Below are 18946 nucleotides of genomic sequence, written 5' to 3'. Positions count from 1 at the left end.
TCTCCCATATGCTGTATGAATTTTCTCTGCTATTGCTTGTCTTCCATTGACTTAAAAACAGAACAGTATTATATCCTCTTGTTTAGAAATACCTAATGTCCTAACAGTAGTATATTGGTCATTTACTGAAGAAAAATTTAATCATGGCAACCAATGCTTCTGCATTTGTATCTACATGCATATGCATCCACTCCAGCTCTCAGATCCTCTAGAGCAGTGTTTCCCATTTGCAGGGTCGTGACCCGGTACCGGACCACGGAAGCCTCACTACCGGGTCACAAGAAAAGCCAAAGCTAGCCTCATCCTCAGCAAAGCTAGCCCTGCCCCATCTCTGTGTTGTGCAGAGAGGAGCTGGGCTGCCTCTCCTTCCTTCCCCCCCCTTCTCCCCCGCTCCCAGTGTTTGAGAGAAAAGCTAGCATCCACTGGCACTTTAGTCCCATGAAGTGTTCTTCAAGGTATGGGTTTTCATGTGCCTTGCAGTATGTTCTTTTGGGGAGATTTCCCTGGGAGGCCTGGGCGGCAAAGAAGGGTGTCTGTGTGTTTTTCAGCTGGGAGGGGCAGGGAGTGGGCATTCCAGTAGCTATTTTTTTTAGCCAAACGACCCCTGGGCAGAATTTTTGCTGGCTGGGGTCATCTGATGGTGAGGAAGACTTTCTTTTTCTTTCTTTCTTTCTTTCTTTCTTTCTTTCTTTCTTTCTTTCTTTCTTTCTTTCTTTCTTTCTTTCTTTCTTTCTTTCTTTCTTTCTTTCTTTCTTTCTTTCTTTCTTTCCCTGCAAGTGATGCTCTGTCTGTATTCTTGGTGCTGGGGGGAGAGGGGAAGCAACAGTGGGAGGGCTTCTAGTTCCCTGGCCCCACTGGTTCATTTTTTCCCTTTCTCTTTCTTTCTTTCCTTCCATTTTTACTGAATGAAACTTTTCTGTTCATCATACTCTTGTTGCAGACATAGGAGCTCTGCCAATGAAAAGTTGGCACCCCCAGTTGTAGCCAGGTGGTCTTCTATGAGATTTCTGTGTGAGTGAGTGAGAGTAAGAGGTGTGGGGCAGAAAGAGATTATTGAAGATTACTGTGGTATATCTCAACAGCACTGGAAGAGATGGTACTATGAACTTGGCACCATTTACTGGTCCTGCTTTTAACAGCTGTCTGACACCAAAATTAAACTCCTCCTGTAGATATTAAAAAGAATGAAAGTAGTTCACTGGCTAAGTATCTGCACAACAGGTTGCTTTTAAAGGCATGGGAAACACAGCCAGTAAAAAGCTGCAAGTCCCTCATAAATATCCTTTTTGGGATAACTGCAGAAAACTTGTATGAACTTCATATAACTTGAAATTAATTCATTAATTGCAGTACAATTCTCTGCTACCTTTCACAGCAATTTCCCCGTGTTTCAACCAAAGAAAAGTATGAAAAATAGCTGTCAAAAGATTTTCTTGAAACCAAGCTAGCTTGGTTGTAGCTTGAGGCAGGGTTCCAGTAGTAGCAGCTGAAGGAAGGGCCTACTAAATGTGTCAGCATATTTTGAGGTAGAGCAGTTGCCAGGGCCCAGTGTGGGTAGTACACAGTGCAGGCATTCCTGATGGCACTGGCAACAGCACTCCCAACTGCATACACTGGCCAGTGCTGTTGAGGAAGGGATGTGTAGGTGGTGCAGGCAATTGAACATGGGCATTAGGAGTGCTTGCAAGCTGGAGAAGAATACACAAACAGGTGCATGCAGGTGTGGGGGTGAAAAGAGAGGACCGCCCACTTTCTACCCCCATTTTGGCTCAGCATGAGTTTCAGAGAGATTTCTCTGAAAATGAATTTACTTCCGAAGAAGAGGCAGGTTTGGGGGAGTGCCCTGGAAGTGACATCACAGGAAAAGGTGGGATTTTGGTTCAGTGTGCCCCAGAAGTGACATCACTTGGTCCTTGACACCACAGGAAATGACATAATTCCTGTCTCCCGGCTCCACCCCCAAAGTCTCCTGGCTCCACCCCCAAATTTTAGTGGGCCGCGAAGGAGAAGTGTAAAAATAACCGAGCCATTTGAAAGAAAAGTTTGGAAAACCCTGCTCTAGAGAGGTAGTAGAACTTTGTCACAGCTCATATTAACAAAATTTAAAACAATCTTGATTTGCTAGTGACAGGGTTGTATAGGTAAATAGGGACTATTGGAGCATATGCCATATCTGAATGTACTTCCTCTATAACAAAACACTGAGTGGAACAACTTCCCAGGTCTTGTCTGGTGACCAGCTGGGGAGGTTTCAACTGAGTGGTATTGTTGAGCAGAAACCCCAGGAACTTTTTGAGGTCACCTGTGTTTGACTGATAGTGATGGCTGGAAGTTTCTTTCAGAGTGATGATATGGACTGTAGAATTGCTTTTGAAACACTGAAATAAACCTGAGATACTGGGCCATGAAAAGTGCAAAACAAACAAAAAGAATGCTGCAGATCTCCTGTCTTGGTGCTGCTCATATGAATCAGACTCCTTTTCTATATAATTATATTTGTACATACGCACACTCCTTCTCTGTCCATCTCTCAACTTGGCCTCTGTTTTTGAATGAGGAAATGATCTGTGGTTCTTTGCCCTTTCAGTCCTTGCTGAAAGGCTTAATTCCCATAGCATAATGTCCTGAGTAAGAGAATGTGAGATATGCATTAATGTGCTGGTTGGGTATCGCTGCTGTTCAGTTCATTTTCAAGTTCATTGTCATTAAAAAACCAGCCTTGATTATTGCTTGCCACCTCCCAGTTCTGAGAAACATGCTGTGGACGTGCTTTTTCATAGTCAGAGTAAATCTCACTCAGTCTGTGACATACAAGCATGACTCAGAGCTCTCTGTGTGTGCTTTTTTTCTCTTTTAACTTTTATATGGGCACATCAGTGCTGATTGGGCTGCTTGAGTATTCTGAAACTAACAATAAGGGGTGGCTTTATCTTGTGATATGAAGAGCCCCGTGGCGCAGAATGGTAAAGCTGCAGTACTGCTGTCCTAAGCTCTGTTCATGGCCTGAGTAGCCAGCTCAAGGCCTTCCATCCTTCTGAGGTCGGTAAAATGAGTACCCAGCTTGCTGGGGGGAAAGTATAGATGACTGGGGAAGGCAATGGCAAACTACACCGTAAAAAGTCTGCCGTGAAAATATTGTGAAAGCAATGTCACCCCAGAGTAGGAAACAACTGGTGCTTGCACAGAGAACTACTCTTTTTTAAATCTTGTGATGCAGAAATACACAACAGTGGCAAATGAGGCTTTCATTAACTTCTGCTTCTGCCTTCTTACCAGATTTAAGGGCACTTCCATCCTGGTAAGGCGGCATGACGGGCCTTCAGCTAAAGTTTATGCAAATGCTTCATGAACTGGGTGTTCAGGCAGAAGTTGGGCTAGAAGCTTATTGAGTGACTAATCAAAATGCCAAAGCTGACTCAGATTTGTTGCCCCCCCCCCTAAAAAAAAGTGGTTAGAAGCCCTGCTGACTCATGAAATCTTGCAAATTATAACTTTGCCTAAAAGAGTCTAGATTTCTATGCAAGAAAAATGTGAATGGATTTTGGAATAAATTTTCTGAAGTCATTCCAAATGTCTTTGGGGGGAAAAATCCAAAAGTTTTCAGTGAAGTACTAGAGAGGGGAAAGGAAAGGAAACCATGGAGCCAGTATTGCAGGAATGGAAGGGTAGGTAGTTTGTTAGTCTTTTTAGCAAAAGCTTCTGTCCATAATCGTTCTTGCTCTCCCCTTTGTTTCCCACCAAATGAAAGGAGGAGAGTCTACGTGTTCCATCAGATCCTTTGCCACATAGTTAAGAGTCCATAATGTTGTGGTCCATGGCCATACATAGTTGTACACACCACTGTCAGTGCTTTCTGGGTAAATGCTGTAGCTTGAATGTCCCAGGATGTGAAAAATTAAGCTTCATCCCCAATTTAGGATAATAGATTAAAACAACAGTTTAAGTTACTTCTCTACTGTGATTACTCTTCTAGCAGGTAGAGCAGTTGGCTGATGCAACAGTCCCTCTAAACACTGGAGTCTTGTGAGCAAAAAAATCTAGTTCACGAGTTACTGGCATTAAAGTTGTGAGTTACTGCATAAATTAGCTTGCTCTGAGGCCATTTTTCCTGAGTTGAGATACAAATGTGTGAGCCAGAGGCTAAAAAACAGTGAGCTAGCTCGCACTAACTCAGTTTAGAGGGAACACTGGGCTGATGTATGCATGTAAAAAGAAGACTGACATTTTGTGTTTGGAAAGTGACTTGGGCACCATCTTTCTCAGGAACAAATAGCAGCTGCTTCTGGTGGAGTTGTAATCATTTGCAATGCCAGCCTGCATTTCCTAGAGAAAACTGTGGTCTTCAGTGGAAGGGGGTGGGGGTTTCCATATTAAATTTGGAGCGAAATTATATGCCCCAAACTAAAGAAGGAATGGAAGCTGTGTAGAAGGATAGAGGGTCTTGTACTGTTGCCTGTTACTATTGGTTATGAGAGGGATATTGAGTTTCAGTTAGCCTGGAGTGGGGTTTATTGGTGCTTTTTGCAGTGAAGACATTTTTCTCTGATTGTGATGTACTGTTTTGCTAATGACTGTACTTCTGTCCCTCTCCTCAGGGCAAACAGGTCGGTATGTTCTCATCCAAAGACTACGTGAGAAAGAAAGGCAACTTCTCCCTCATGAATGCCCTGTAGAGTCTCTGGCCAAGTGTGGACAGTATGCCAATGATGTGCAGTTCATACTGCAGCGTACTGGCCCCAGCCTCACAGAGAGGCCTTCTTCGGATAGTGCCCCCCAGATACCTGAGAGGACGTTTGTCAGGGCTAGCCTGCCTATCAAACCAAGGTCAGCCAGCACAGAAATGCCCAGGCCTAGGCAGCCCAAGAAATCCTTAACCTTTAATCTGGGTCCTATGAGCTCAAGTGATTTGCTTGCAAAGAACAAGCTGAGGCAGTACAAAAAGGACCCAGTGAACTTGAGGGATGGTGCCAATGGGGGGTTTCTTTCCAAAGAGGAACTGTTCAAGACTGTATTGCACCAACAGGAGCATCTCTACGCCTTAGAGATGAAGGGGGATGACTTGGAAACGGATCTCAGGCACTGGGAATATAGCAGCAGCTCCAGCCCAGAGGGGGAGATTCTGCATTTGGAGCAGTTAATCCAGCAAAATGAGAGTGAACTGAATGAGGAAGAATATTGGCAGAGTGAACTGAAGTCAGAAAAGGAATGTGAGAGGAAGCGGCAAGAGAAAGTGCGCAGCCTGCAGGCCACCATGGAGGAGTACACACAAAAAATCCATGAGCTTACTCTCAAAACGGAGGCCTTGGAGAAAGAAATCCAATGGGAAATTGCTGAGAGGGCCAAGAGGGCAAAGGAAGCGCCTATTCAGAGCCCTGCTGAACTAGAGGAGATGGCAGCCATAATGAAAAGGGACTTGGATGCCAAGGTCAAGCAGAGTGTACAGTTGGAGAACAGTCTAGAAACTGTAGGGAAGGCTTTGGAGGAAGCAGAGCAAAGCCTTCAGGTACGTGCTTAGTGATGATCCTACCTGAGGGGGGCCCATTGGTGGATTGCGTCACCTGTTCTTTTAGACTTTGACATGTTTTTTGAATGCAGCTGACTGCAGTCAGACTTTTTGTTGTTTGAAAGGCAAACTTGTATTTATATTTACATTGCAATTTAAAGGAAAAGGTAGGCATAGAATGTCTGTTAGTCTAATTCCAGATGCCAAAAGTGGCCCATCTCTAAGAGGCAAAATATTCCAGCTTGAAAGGCTATCCTGACCTAGAACATTAAGCATCATGGTCTCCTTTGTAGCATTTAGTAGTGGATAAGGTTGGCTCTTGGTACCCTTTGTTTTATAAACAGTGAAGGGTGTTAGCTAGAAATATGTAGGTATTGAAGATAGTCTGGGACTAGGCCACCCTGTTGTTAAGATCTTGGCCATTTTTGGTCAGGTGTGGCAGGCTTTTTGGAAGCAGGGAGATGAGCATTCTACCGGGTCATCATGCTTAATGGACTTAAAGCTGTTCTCTGCCAGAATTGATAGAATGGGACTAATGGAATCTCACTGTGACTCTGGCAGTCATGGAGCAAATCTAGCTGTGATGACTGTTGCTGCTCTGAACAAGCAAAATACTATGATGTGGTGTTTGCATGAAGCTGAGAACGTTGTAGGTAGTGTTTTGTGCAACACCAGGAAAATGCAGAGAGTAATGGCAATTTAAACACCAGCTAAGAGCCAAATGCATCTGTTACTACTGAAAGTTTTTCCCACTGTGTACCAGGGACACACTGATGTGCTACAAGAAATAATTTAATTTTTATCCTGTGATCACACAACATTTACACACACACACCCCTCCACGGGCTGCCTGTTGCATCTCTGTAGCATTTTTGTTTTGGCCCTCCCTTCTTCCCATCTGGCTGTTTCAAATGTAATTAATGTGATTCAGTCTCAGATCAGAGGCTTGTGGAGATGTGAGGCAGACTCCTTGGAGAGTGGGTAATTCTTACTCCAGGTGTATCCATCTTTTTACAGTGTAAGAGTGAAGTATGTGCCCAGTATTCAGCAGAAATAAATAAAATACTGTGCTTCAGCAATCAGAAGTGGGGGGGGGGGGGGGGGAGGTAAGAAGCTATGCAAACATTTTCCTTCCCTGTGTGCATGTATATAACAGGAGCAGTGGTTCCTTGATTCCCTATTCACCCTGCTTTGTTTTAGGCAGAAAAAATGCTAAATCATCTAACCCATCTTCAAATGTTTACTATCCCTTGGTGCCCTCTTATGGACCAGTGGAAGAACTACTGCTTTGAGTGTGTGTAAATACACACTTATGTGTGAGTGTAAATAAAAACTTTCTCAGACTGGCATCCAAGGACTTCTGGGGTTCATAAGTCCAAAGTCAGAATGCAAGCTCCTCTATGCTCATCTAGGTAACATAGAGCCTTGTCAGGTTTCTAGGAAGGGGAACATCGTCTCTCCATTTCTGGAAAAGGGGCAGGAGCTTGTAGAGCTGCTTCCCCCACAGTTATTCATCTTCAAGATCAGGGCTTGAAAGGTTGTCAGCCTTAATGTGTAGGGTTGTCAGCCTTCGGATGGGGCCTGGAGATGTCCCAAAATTATAACTGATCTCTAGGCAATAGAGGTCAGTTCCCCTGTAGAAAATGGCTGCTTTAGAGGATGGATTCTGGCATTTTATCCTGCTGAGTTCCCTCCCCAGCTCCACCTTGAAAATCTCCAGGTATCTTCCAACCCAGAGCTGGCAGCCCTAGTAATATGGTCCTACAGTAGGGTCACCAACCATTTTCAGCCTGAAGGTACCTTTGGATATTAGCATAATTAGCATATTATGCCACACAGTCATTAACATATTAGGCCACACCAGCTGGGATAATCAAGTGCAAGTAGAACTGGTGGTAGCTGGCTCCCGCCCCCCACCTAACACCCCTCCATCCCTCCCGAAGCTGCAGCTGCTGCCACCAAACCTTCAAAGGCACCCACATACCACAGCAGCAGTCCTTCAGAAGACAATGCCCACTCAGGGAAGGGAGGGGAGGAGAGTGCGAAATGAAGCAAATAGAAAGAAAGAGTGGGGGAGTGGAAAATAAAGCAAATAGACAGGGGAAAAGAAAGACTGACCGAAAGAATGAATGAGTGAAAGGGAGGGAGAGGGAGAGCATTGGAAACAGACAGAGAAAGAAAAGGAGGAAGGGGAAATAAATCAAATGGGGAAAAAGAAATATTGACAGAAAGAGAGACTGACAGAAAGAAAGTGGGGGAGTAGAAAATAAAGCAAATGACAGAGAAAAAGAAAGACTGACAGAAAGAAAGAAAGAATGAATGAATGAAGAAGAAGACAGCAGATTTATACCCCATCCTTCTCTCTGAATCAGTCGCAGAGTGGCTTACAATCTCCTTTATCTCCTTCCCTCACAACAGACCCCCCGTGAGGTGGGTGGGGCTGAGAGAGCTCTCACAACAGCTGCCCTTTCAAGGACAACTCCTACAAGAGCTATGGCTAACCCAAGGCCATTCCAGCAGGTGCAAGTGGAGGAGTGGGGAATCAAACCGTTCTCCCAGATAAGAGTCCATGCACTTAACCATTACACCAAACTGGCTCTCTGGGAGCTGGGAGGGAGGGAAGGGGAGAGAGTTGGAAACAAATAGAGAAAGAAAGAAAGAAAGAAAGGATGGGAGCAGCTCATCTCAACTCAGTGCAGTTTGGCATCCTGAATCCTTCTGTCTCCATTTTGGGCAGGGTGTGGGATCATTAACCCCCTAGATTTTTCAGTATGTAAGCATCCAGGAAAGAATATCTGGCTTCCACATTATACCTGTCCTCAACTCTCACCCTAGGTCACCTGTAGTTTCTGGTGGATTTCTGCTCACTGGTGAGGAAGATACAATGTCCATAGATTTATATTTGAGAGAAGGCTGGGGCAAGATCATAAAACTGTCTTATGCAGCATCTTAGTTCGGTTAGAGTTGGAGCTTACTCTTGCCTGTTCCCTCCTGTATCTTGCAGACCCAGAACCAAGAACTGGAGGAGCTAAATAAGGAGCTGAGGCAGTGTAACTTACAGCAGTTCATTCAGCAGACGGGAGCCATGGTGACTGTCTCTCAGCCCAGATCAGAGGCGGAACCCCAGCTGGATCAGACTAGCCATGAGCTGCCAGCTCATCAGAGAAATGGAGGTCAGAATGCTTCTCAAAGAGTGGGTGGGCAGAAGGGGGAGGGAAGGGAGGATAGATGGCTTTAATTAGCATTTCCTAGAAGGCTGTAATGCTTCCTTCCAGGGCTTTTTTTGAGCAGGAACACAAAGGAACGCAGTTCTGGCTGGCTTGGCATCAGGGGGTGTGGCCTGATATGCAAATGAGATCCTGCTGGGCTTTTTCCTACAAAAAAAGCCTTGTGTGAAACAATGATGTCGTCAGGGTGTGTGGCTTAACATGCAAATTAGTTCCTGCTGGGCTTTTTCTACAAAAAAAGCCCTGCTTCCTTCCATTTCGAACTGGTAGGAAGTGCTGCTGGTGGGGCTCTCTAGCTGCTTTGTCAAAACCTTAAGTTTCAAGAGCCCAAAGAAATGAATGACTGGCTCAATTGCCGACTGAGCATAACATGCTGTGAGCGGAAACCAGAAAGTGGGAACTTGCTCAAAAATATATACTGCAGTAGCTGACAACAGCAAATGGAAGTCCCATCAACGGGTGTCTAGTTGAACTCTGTAGTGTCCATCAATGTGAGATAGCCAACCCCCATCCCATTTTCTTCCCTTTGTGGGTCTTAAGCCTAAACACTGTTATTTTCATAACTATTTGCTTGTCGCCATAAACTTCACCTTCAAAGTGAGGATTTGGCATGTACCATTTCACACTTTCTCATGGTGTGTCATTTCAGTAAAAGTCATCAATGTAGGTTTTGAATTTTCCTTCTCTTCTCTCGGACAGAAGTTAACATAAGCATCATGACAGTCTAAGGATACAGCAATGATGGTGGCACCTGAAAGATGGGTACTTCCTCACATATAGAAGAATTTTATTTACATGGCATTAGTACTGGCCATCTGTAGTAAATAGTCTAGCAGTCTTGTCTGTCGTCTCTGAAGACTCATGCCAGTATTCTGATATAAATATTTGTGTACTGGAAGTGTGTTAGATTTCTGTCATGTGTAGTGTTGTGGATATTTCAGCTAAAACAGTTAGGGCCAAATTACATGTTAGATGTACCATGTAGTCATCATTGGGACTTGCTGCCATATAGCAGCTGTGACATCCCTGTGGGAACTTAATTTGGAAGCATCACAGGAGCCTAATTCAGATTAGGGCTGTAGTGCAGGGGAAGAAAGGACTCCTGCCTTCAATGCCATGCTGTTTTCCCAGCATGAAATAGCAGTGGAATACTATCTGCTCCATCAGGGCTGCACATGCACTGAATGCTTACATATTTAGTTGCTTATTCCTCCAGGGGTGTTCTGGGTTGGGAAAATGATATGGGAGGAAGGCAGGAGTCCTTTCCACCCACTGTGGCCTGATCCAAATTGAGCCCATGCAATACTTATGAATTGCATTCTCGTGGGGAACTTGCAGCTGGCATCCTATTCCCATGGCAGCCACATGGTATTTATCTAATTACAGCTAGTTAATCAGTCATTTATCATAGCCTGGCTTATAAGTGCTCTAGAATGAAAATCCAGTGTTGTCAGCTGGAAGATCCTGTGAGCACCAAAGCTCTTGACATAGGCTGCAGGGCAGCTCATGGCAGTTCTGTGGCTCACTGCCTTCCCTGGGCTTTCTGTGTGTGATCCTGCTGGCATAGCATGTCCTCAACTTTGGGTTTTTTCTGTCACTTGAAAAAAGGGGGGAACAGTGTTGCTGGCAATATTCCACAGATAGCAAAAGCTTGACTTTGGCCTTTGGAAGTCTGCCGAAACAGGGAGAAGTTGAAACAAATTTCATTTATGTGACCTAGACTTCACACTGATATTATGTTAGTGGGAAAGAGTGATCACAGAAGTTGTCAACCATTGCTTTATGCTGGGATCATTGTCAAGCTGGAAAGAAAAATGAACTCTGGGTAAAACTTCAGGAATCTCAACTGTGAACATCTAGGAGCCATGGATAAAACAGAAGAATGGTCTGAAGTGTTTGAAAACTTTAGCTCAAAAGTGGAAACAGGCTATTGCTAATCATACACTGGCTAATGTTGTGAAAGGAGAGACATTTAGTTTGTAGCTGCATGGTAACTTCAGCAATTCAGGGTCTCATAGCTGCTAAATAATCTGGGGAAGTAAGTCATGATAACACAACTGTCAGGGTGACTACATAACAGTTTCTGTCCCATAATTTTAAACCAGATCTTCAAGCTAGGGAAGAATCCTGTTGTTAAAACCATTTCCTCTCAGCATTAGTTAAGACCAGCTGAGGGAGTTATGTTAGATGGGGCAAGGAGTGCTGATTTCATACTTGTCTTCTATAGTGTGTGACCATATATTGTAAATAAGAAAAGTCTAAGGTGCAAATCAAGTGAATTGAAGAAAAATTGTATTTCATGTAGTAATTTATTTACAATAAGAAATAACCAAATCTATTTTTAGGCAATGTTGCTTCATGTGGGGAGACAGGAATATAAAATAAAGTTCGTGTGACAAAATCTGAGCTTAAGTGTACTGAATTATTGTTTCTGATAAACCTAGGCTTTTCTGATGAACTAAATGTATGTGTTGAGTAACTGAACTGTAATACAATTCTCTTCTGTAGACCTATCCAATCCCAGCACAGATTCGCCTCCCAGAGCTACAGCCAAGCAATTCCTCGGCAATCCACGGAACCTTCAGAACCCCCTGGTGTCCAGCTTGAACCCTGAGGGTGTGTATGTTTGAAGTGGCCTAAGTCTCTTGTGTCCTTGAATGTTGGTCTTGCCAAGCAGACATCCCAAAGTTCTAGTCTTGCTACAGCGGGGGCAGCTGTCATCTGCAACAAGGTGGCTATCCTGCAAGCTCTTCAGCTTCCCAGTCTACTCTCCTGTTTCCCTCCCTTTTGATCAACAGCTTCTTTGGGATACTGAAGGACTGGTTGTCATTACCTGTAAGCTATAATACTGATGGTTAGCAATAGGCATTGGCAGGGAAGGGAGATGGAATATATCAGTAAACAGAATTAAGGGGAGTTGTTTTCACAGTTGTCAGACCAGGACAAAGGCTTTGTATAATTAATTAACAGTGACCTGAGCTTGGAGCTGTTGGTAGGTGCTCACAAGTAACATGTTGATTACTTGCAGACTGGCCCCTCTTTGGGGGCATTTGCTTTGACTACTCAGTGCAATATTGCTTATTCTGCTGAAGATGTGTACTAGTTGAAACCAAACCTGTTTAAAACTTTACTAAAGAGGACTTTGTTCTGAGCTCTTGCTGCCAGATTTCAGTATATTGGCTACTCTAGGCTACACACCGGACTTTTAAAAAGTTGATGGCAAACAGTTCTTTTCACATTATACACACACATACATGAGCAGAACGTGCTTGTGACTTGCGTATTTTAGGTGTTAAGCAGAGAATGATGGGGAGAATGTTTTTATTTTGGATGTGGTAGGTTCAAGGTCCCTAGAAAAGATCCATATTTTGCTTTGTTTGAAAAGATGTATTATTGACTGCAAAGAGGATGCATGGTAATTCTTAGGCAATGCCATAGATTTTTTTTTTTTAGGCAACGCCATAGAATGTTTCACGATTTTTACTACAGCATGACAACTATCCAGCTAGGTCAGTCAAAGCAATCTGTCTCCCACATTGGACAAACTGTCCAATGCAGCATGACTGTGTTGTTGTCTTCACAGATCAATATTTACACGTTTTATGGCTGAGCTGATGAAGATATCAAATGGATTTGAGTGCAGTGACTTTGAAAGCAACGTTTTGAATAAAGGAAGAATAACTGAGTGGTAGTCAGGTTGGTGAAACATTCAATAATGTTAGCCAAACAATCCAGTTTTGGAAAATCCTGTCTGAACAGAGAGAAAATAAGATGCTATTCATCCCACATGCATCTTTACATTGACGCTCCAAATGTGTTCTCCAGGAATGGATTTTTAAAATGTCAGATTTTTTTCAGGTGCTTATTTTAAAGGCAATCTAGACACTAGCCTTTCATCATCAAAATTTGAGCATTTGTTGAGCCCAAGTTGTTTCTTAACATGTTTTGACATGATACAGAATCCTCTTTGCCTAGAACCAGCTAAGTGCATAATTCAGTTATATCCTATCTATTATAATTTTGCTTTGTTAAATCAGCCTAGTGTCCTCTTACTCTCCCTCCACTGCTGCTTCCCCTGGAGAAGTTTGGTCTTTTTAATTTTAATGTTGAGGATGTTTTCTGAGTGTGTTGTTGGGCTGGTGTTTTGTTTTCAAATATGAGTGTATTTTTTGAGTGTGTATTTGCTTCACTTTGGGTTTCCTATTCACTGGTTGAAAATAACTGAACTTTCCTATGTATTAGTACTAGGGGCAGTTTTCAAGATTCTAGTGCCCACCACTCACCATTGTCACCTCTAGAGTTGTGGTTTCAGCAGCTCTGCTGTAGGGTGGTCAGGGGCACTCTCCCACCCCCCATAGCTGATTGCCCTAAGAGGTACCTGACTGATGATGCTACTTGCTGTTGTTTACCACTGCACTCTAGATGGCAGCAAAGAAAGCAGCAGCCACTGGCAACCAGGGCAGTTCCTTAGCTTGAAACCCCACCCAGCACTGGGCACAGGGCAGCTACCCCATGTCTAGGACTGCCTGCAGTCAGTGCTGCAGTAAGGGTACATATGCTGCATTCTTCTATAATATTCTTAATGTGTAACACACTTGATCATGCCTGTCAGGAAGACTGTGTATCTCTCTGGTTTTGCTTAAATCTTTAATTGCGTGGAACAGCATCTCCTCCTCCTTCTCCCTCTGGCTGTTCCCTCCCCTGTTTATCAAACACTAAGCTGTCATAACGGGGTCACTTCATTTATTTTTGTATGTCTTACAGTCATATCAACAAGGCAGAGCATCTGGAGGTAGAAAGGCCAGCCAAGGAGGACTGATTGCCTTGCAAGTGTAACTATATAGAAATAAAATCCTATTTCATGTATGTATTTTGACTTATTTTTTATCATGGATGGATGTAGATGGTTGTGCAAAAATATTTTACAGACTTTTTTTTTTAAAGATAGTTTAACCCATTTGGAGTAAACAGATCGGCTGTATTTTTTTAAAATGTGCTTTCTTATAATTAAACTGAAGATGCTGTTTGTGGCTTCTCTGAAAATGTATATAACCTTTCTATTTTACAAGTTCATCACGTAACAACTGAAGAGCCCTGTGGCGCAGAGTGTTAAAGCTGCAGTACTGCAGTCCTAAGCTCTGCTCACGACCTGAGTTCGATCCCTGGTGAAAGCTGGGTTTTCAGGTAGCCAGCTCAAGGTTGACTCAGTCTTCCATTCTTCTGAGGTCGGGTAAAATGAGTACCCAGCTTGCTGGGGGGAAAGTGTAGATGACTGGGGAAGGCAATGGCAAACCACCCCATAAAAAGTCTGCCGTGAAAACGTTGTGAAAGCAGTGTCACTCCAGAGTCGGAAATGATTGATGCTTGCCAAGTTTCCTTTTCAAGTAACAACACTTAAAACTAAATATCAGCTGTCCCAGAAGGGTGTAAAATCTGCTGGGAATGAACCATCCAAAGCATTATAGTAGCAAGTCCTCTGTGTCCATTCTGAAGGTTACATTGCAAGCCACTGCCATACAATGAAGGGGTATATTATCAGCCAGGCCTCTGTACTGGACTGCATCAATGCACTGTGGTGCTTCATTATATACCTGTTGTTGAACAGCAGTGTTTATATATGTTTGAGATTTTGTTGGAAATACAGCTTTTTCTGTTGAAATGGGAGAAATGAACAATTTTCCATTCCTGGTAAGCTTACAAACATAAAGAAATGTCACACTGGGAGAGGCAAACAAGCATTCACCACCATCAACAGGTCCCACTCATGGTGTTGCCGAGTCCCTTTCACGATGGACCTTTCAGACCTGGTCAAATGAGATTCAAGTACTAGTAGTCTCTTGCCATTTGTGCCTCGTGCCAAGTCTAGCGCTGTCCAGTTTGCATTACCAGAATTAGGTTGCTTTGGGGTGGTGTGTACACATGAATATAAAAGTATGTGTGCATGTAACTGAATTCTAGAAGGTTTTTTTCTTTCAAAAGTGAAGTTTTCTAAGTAGATAAGTGGCAGTCTTTAACTTGTGCTAGTGAGAGTTGGCAATAAAAGGACTATGCTCCCTTGCAGATTGGTTGACTCTTTGTGTCTCTTCCTCTGATACAAAGTAGCATCTAAATCTGATACTAACTTTTTGTGGAGTAACTTGAGCTTTGTTGCTCAAGAAAGCAGGCCAGTGAAGCAATAGTGCAAGTACAAATGCCTTACCTAGAATGGTCTATAATTGGACAAAAGGCCATGTAGGGGATAGAGGCCAATAGACAAGACAGATTAAAGTGCATGGTTTAAGGAAGTATATAATTTATACAAAAGGTAATTCTAAGCCTCCACACTTTTCCAGCAGGCCCATCCCAGAGTATCACACCCCATGCTTATTTAGCCCCTGTCCTATTACAGTGGACTCATCAGCTCCATGTAGAGATTTGGGAGGGAGGGAAAGGAGGACATGAAAGTAGTAGTGAAAGGAAGAACAGACATTTTGCTTCAGAGCTGCATTACCTAACCCTGTCCATACTGCCTCTGATGTTGTGATAGAAGGGGAAAACAATGTGAGATAGAGCAAACATCTGTGCTTTTATGTGCATGTATTTGAAAGTTCTTGTGCACATTTGCTTGTAGTTACTCTGTTCATTGTTAAATTGAGAAGGTGATTCTCAGGGGGAGAAAGACTGCCCACCTTTGGTACCTTTGAGTCAGCAGTTTCTTCCTGTTGGCTAGTACATGTTCCTTTTGCCAGTTTCCAGAACAGTGGTCTTTGTGGCCAAACCTTCCAGTGAAACTGAATATTCTCTACATAGTTCAAATGAGCTTCAGTGTGGACATGCAATTTAACTACTATAGATTACTTGGATCCCACAATATTGTTCCCCCCACACTTCTCTGTGGTTACTGAGGAGACTTTCCTTCACTGTGGTGGTCACTTCCTAGTACTTCTATTTGCATAAAGTCTCCTTGAAAAACATTGATCTTGCTCAAGGAAAAGCAAAAAGCTAGCGACAGAAAACCAGAAGAAAACCACTGCAGTGGGCAGAGAGAAGCATGAAGGGAATGATGTCATAGGATCCAAGCCTCATCTTCCTAAGGTGTTATTAAATGAAGGGCTTTCAATGAGCCAGGTTAATTTCAAGGTATGCTATCCCATTGCCTGTAGTGGCTAGTATTCTTAGGGAAGCCTTAAAGCAGTGGGTTATTCTGCCCTCAGCACCTCATGTTGCTGCTGATTAACTGCCTGTAGGGAAAAGCAGTGGGTAGTGGAGCTGCTGCATTGGTTCCAGATCATTCATGAGGCCTGTCAAGCTTGCAGGAAGGCCAGGGGATATGGTTGGAAAGTACCTTGTTAAATATTATCTTATCAGTCAATACCCCAAAAGTACTGATTACACTTCTGGGTAGCACAGAAGTCCCAAACAACCTGCTTCTTACTAGGCAGGATGACAAATCAGGCGGTCCTCCTTTTAAAATTTCAGACATGGGTGAAATACAGTCATTCTTTTTCAGCAAGAACTGTGCTCATAAATCTTCTGCTCTTTTTTATAAGCTCAAACTTAAAATAAAATATTTTAGCCATGGCTGAAGTTGAATAGTTACATCTTCCAGCAAAAAAGAAAACCTGACTTTATTATAAACTACCTAAAAAATGTTCAGCTTTTTTCTCCCTTTAATCCTTGTGTCGAAAAAAGGAAAACTCTTGCTCACTTTGTCAGGTCTGACTGGAACCCCAGACTTGTCCAATTAGAGTGAGAGGAATTACAGACAGAAAATGACTCTAATGCACTTAACTTGGTAGACGGCATTTTACTACCAGCTTTTAAGCTTCAAATTCAGTCTGCTTCTGAAATATTAAGGAACAGGTTCCACTTTTCTTATGACAGCAGGTCAGAACTGCCTAGACTCCAATGCTAATGAATGAGACCAAGTAGAATAGCTGGTACTTTTGCAGTTTATAACAGGTGCATGTTAATATGGGAATTAAATGGCCATTACTGGTAACATTAATTGCTGAATTGTTAATTTGGTCAGTAAAATTGCATTTTTTTCTTTGTGTGTGTTTATATTGTTCAAAGCTGATGTATGTTCTCATTGTGATGCCAAGAATGGCAAGTCTAGACACAGGAGGGTTGAATGTAAGTTTGGCTGAGAGACTGTGAATGGTTCTAGAAGCCCTGACCATTGTTTGTAAAATCCCCTTTTTTGTGTATCATGTATATGAAATTTGACTCGTTTATATTGTTCCTTGGTTAGGAAAAAACACATTCCATGTGTGAATGCACATCCCATGCATTAATGGCATTATCTGGTTTCAAATTGTAATAAAATTCCAAAAAGTAATTTGCATAAATTTGTGTCTTCTAATTTATGAGTATGTGTATTAAAGGGCCCTGCTCCTACCCCTCATTAAATCTTTGCAACACATGGTTTTCTCTGTCCCTTGTCTATTACTACATATTTCTGAGGGAGTTTCCCCACTGAGGACTTTCTTCCTGGCATGGCCGCCATTCAACTTCACAACCAGCCCATCCACATTTCACAGCACCAGATTTCAACTATAATTGAGAAATCCAGACATTATCATAGCACTGCCTCTGCACATGTTGTATCGAACAATTCCTGATTTTGAAAAACTGACATGTGGGATCCAGCAAACTCTTAAATGTATAGTAAGGCTTTCTTTTATTTTATACATATATATATCTTTTAGAAAACAAAATAAAAATGTGAAGGGGATACAGAAACGAAAAAGAGGTTGCATATCACAATTACATATATTTAAAAAATGTAACAGGGCATACGAAACAAAAAGCATTTCTCTCCAAAAACCGCCTTCATTATAATTTTAAAACTATCTATAAAATACAATAAAACTTCTGTTGGAGTACATTTATATTCAACGTTTTGGATTTCAAATTGCATAACTAATCTGTTTTACATCTACATTACTGATGTCATCTTTACTACATATTCAGTATTATATATTTTTGCCACCTCTACCTACTCAGTGTGACTTTTAACAGTAAGTAGTATATCAGAGTACAGGCTACATTCCACACAGTACCACTCAAATAAAGAATGCTTTGGCATATATGAATATAGGAAGCTTCTCTGGAACTGCCTTCCCATGATTCAGTGTACCTTTTTGCATTTCTTCAATTTTTATTATTCTTAATTTGTTGACAGCGAGATGCACATCTCTTGGCAGACCTTACAAAGAACCAAGCTTCCTAGAGATTATCTGTCCATTGTCCAGGCAAACATGTCCCCTCTGCTGCAAGGCTCCATCTCTCTATGCCTTTCCTGGGAATGCTGGCAGTGCTCAATCCAAACAGATACCGCAACTTCAGCAGTCCAAATGCAACCCTTTTATTAAAATTTGGAAAAGGCCAGTGGCACTGACTTCTGCTCATTTACTCTGGGTTGTTTTAGTTGGGTGAAAAACATATTTTGTTTGTATTCATGTATGGGGGGTCCATCTCTTTAGAAGGGAGGAAACTGCTGTTATTGTTGGCCTTTTTGTAGAAACAGAGCAACTTGATTAGATTAAGAGAGCCTGCAGTCTGAAGAGATTATTAGTTTTGCTTATGAAAATAGCACACTGTGCTCCACAGAGTTGTAATAGGTTACAGAGATTTAACAGGGATGCATGTAATACCAGCCATCTTTGCACTTCTGTGGAGTGAACTGACAAAAAAGTCCTTCCCCTCCTGTATTTGAATAGATCTCTTCCCATTTTCATATTGTTCTGTATATCACAAGAGAACAGGCAGTACACAATTTGAGTCAGGGTTTATAAGGAGTATGATCCTAGACCTGATTCCAGTGTCAGTATTACAGGCTTGAAATATGTGAAAAAAATATCTTTGAGAAGGTGCTGTGTATATTTACCTCAACCCAGACACAGTGACTTCACATACCTCTGGAACCTGGAATAAGCCTTCTAGAGCAAACAGAACAGTTTCTAGAAACTAACATCTTACATATAAGGCCATCACAGTTGCTGATAACTCCACTATTGAACATATATAGCAGGCTCTATTCAGGTGTTACACCAAACCATGTTTCATCCTAAGCATAGTTTATAGAAAACAGGCCATGGTTCCAGTATCCCAAATGTTTAAGAACTGCTTGTCTGTTTTACTTTTGCATCTGCTCAGAACTCGAGAGCATCTATATACAGGGGAGATATGGCGGTTTTACTTATGTACTGTTAATTCAGACATGCCCAAACAA

General features: G+C 42.4%; 1 protein-coding gene and 1 long non-coding RNA gene across 3 annotated transcripts in view; one reads left to right on the top strand and one right to left on the bottom strand.

Moving 5' to 3' along the window:
* The window catches only part of RASSF7 (Ras association domain family member 7), a 76558-nt gene extending 62781 nt beyond the window's left edge, over positions 1-13777 (top strand). The window contains exons 3-6 of one of the 2 annotated variants that reach the window (XM_060262081.1): positions 4596-5503; positions 8508-8676; positions 11239-11346; positions 13495-13777. In XM_060262081.1, coding sequence (XP_060118064.1) covers positions 4596-5503; positions 8508-8676; positions 11239-11346; positions 13495-13526 — 1217 coding nt within the window. In that variant the 3' untranslated portion in view covers positions 13527-13777. The remainder of the gene's footprint in view (positions 1-4595; positions 5504-8507; positions 8677-11238; positions 11347-13494) is intronic. The other variant, XM_060262082.1, reaches the window with a different exon arrangement.
* On the bottom strand, positions 13608-14631 carry LOC132589362 (uncharacterized). Its single transcript, XR_009556586.1, has 2 exons — positions 14132-14631; positions 13608-13824 (listed from the first exon to the last, which is right to left on the bottom strand). It is a non-coding gene; the product is annotated as an uncharacterized LOC132589362 (long non-coding RNA).
* Between the last annotated feature and the right edge of the window lie 4315 nt (positions 14632-18946).

Source organism: Heteronotia binoei, chromosome 21, assembly GCF_032191835.1.
Source record: "Heteronotia binoei isolate CCM8104 ecotype False Entrance Well chromosome 21, APGP_CSIRO_Hbin_v1, whole genome shotgun sequence".
Classification (NCBI taxonomy): Eukaryota; Metazoa; Chordata; class Lepidosauria; order Squamata; family Gekkonidae; genus Heteronotia; species Heteronotia binoei.
The sequence above is the reverse complement of the archived record's forward strand: the minus strand, read 5'-3'. Positions and strand labels throughout refer to the sequence as shown.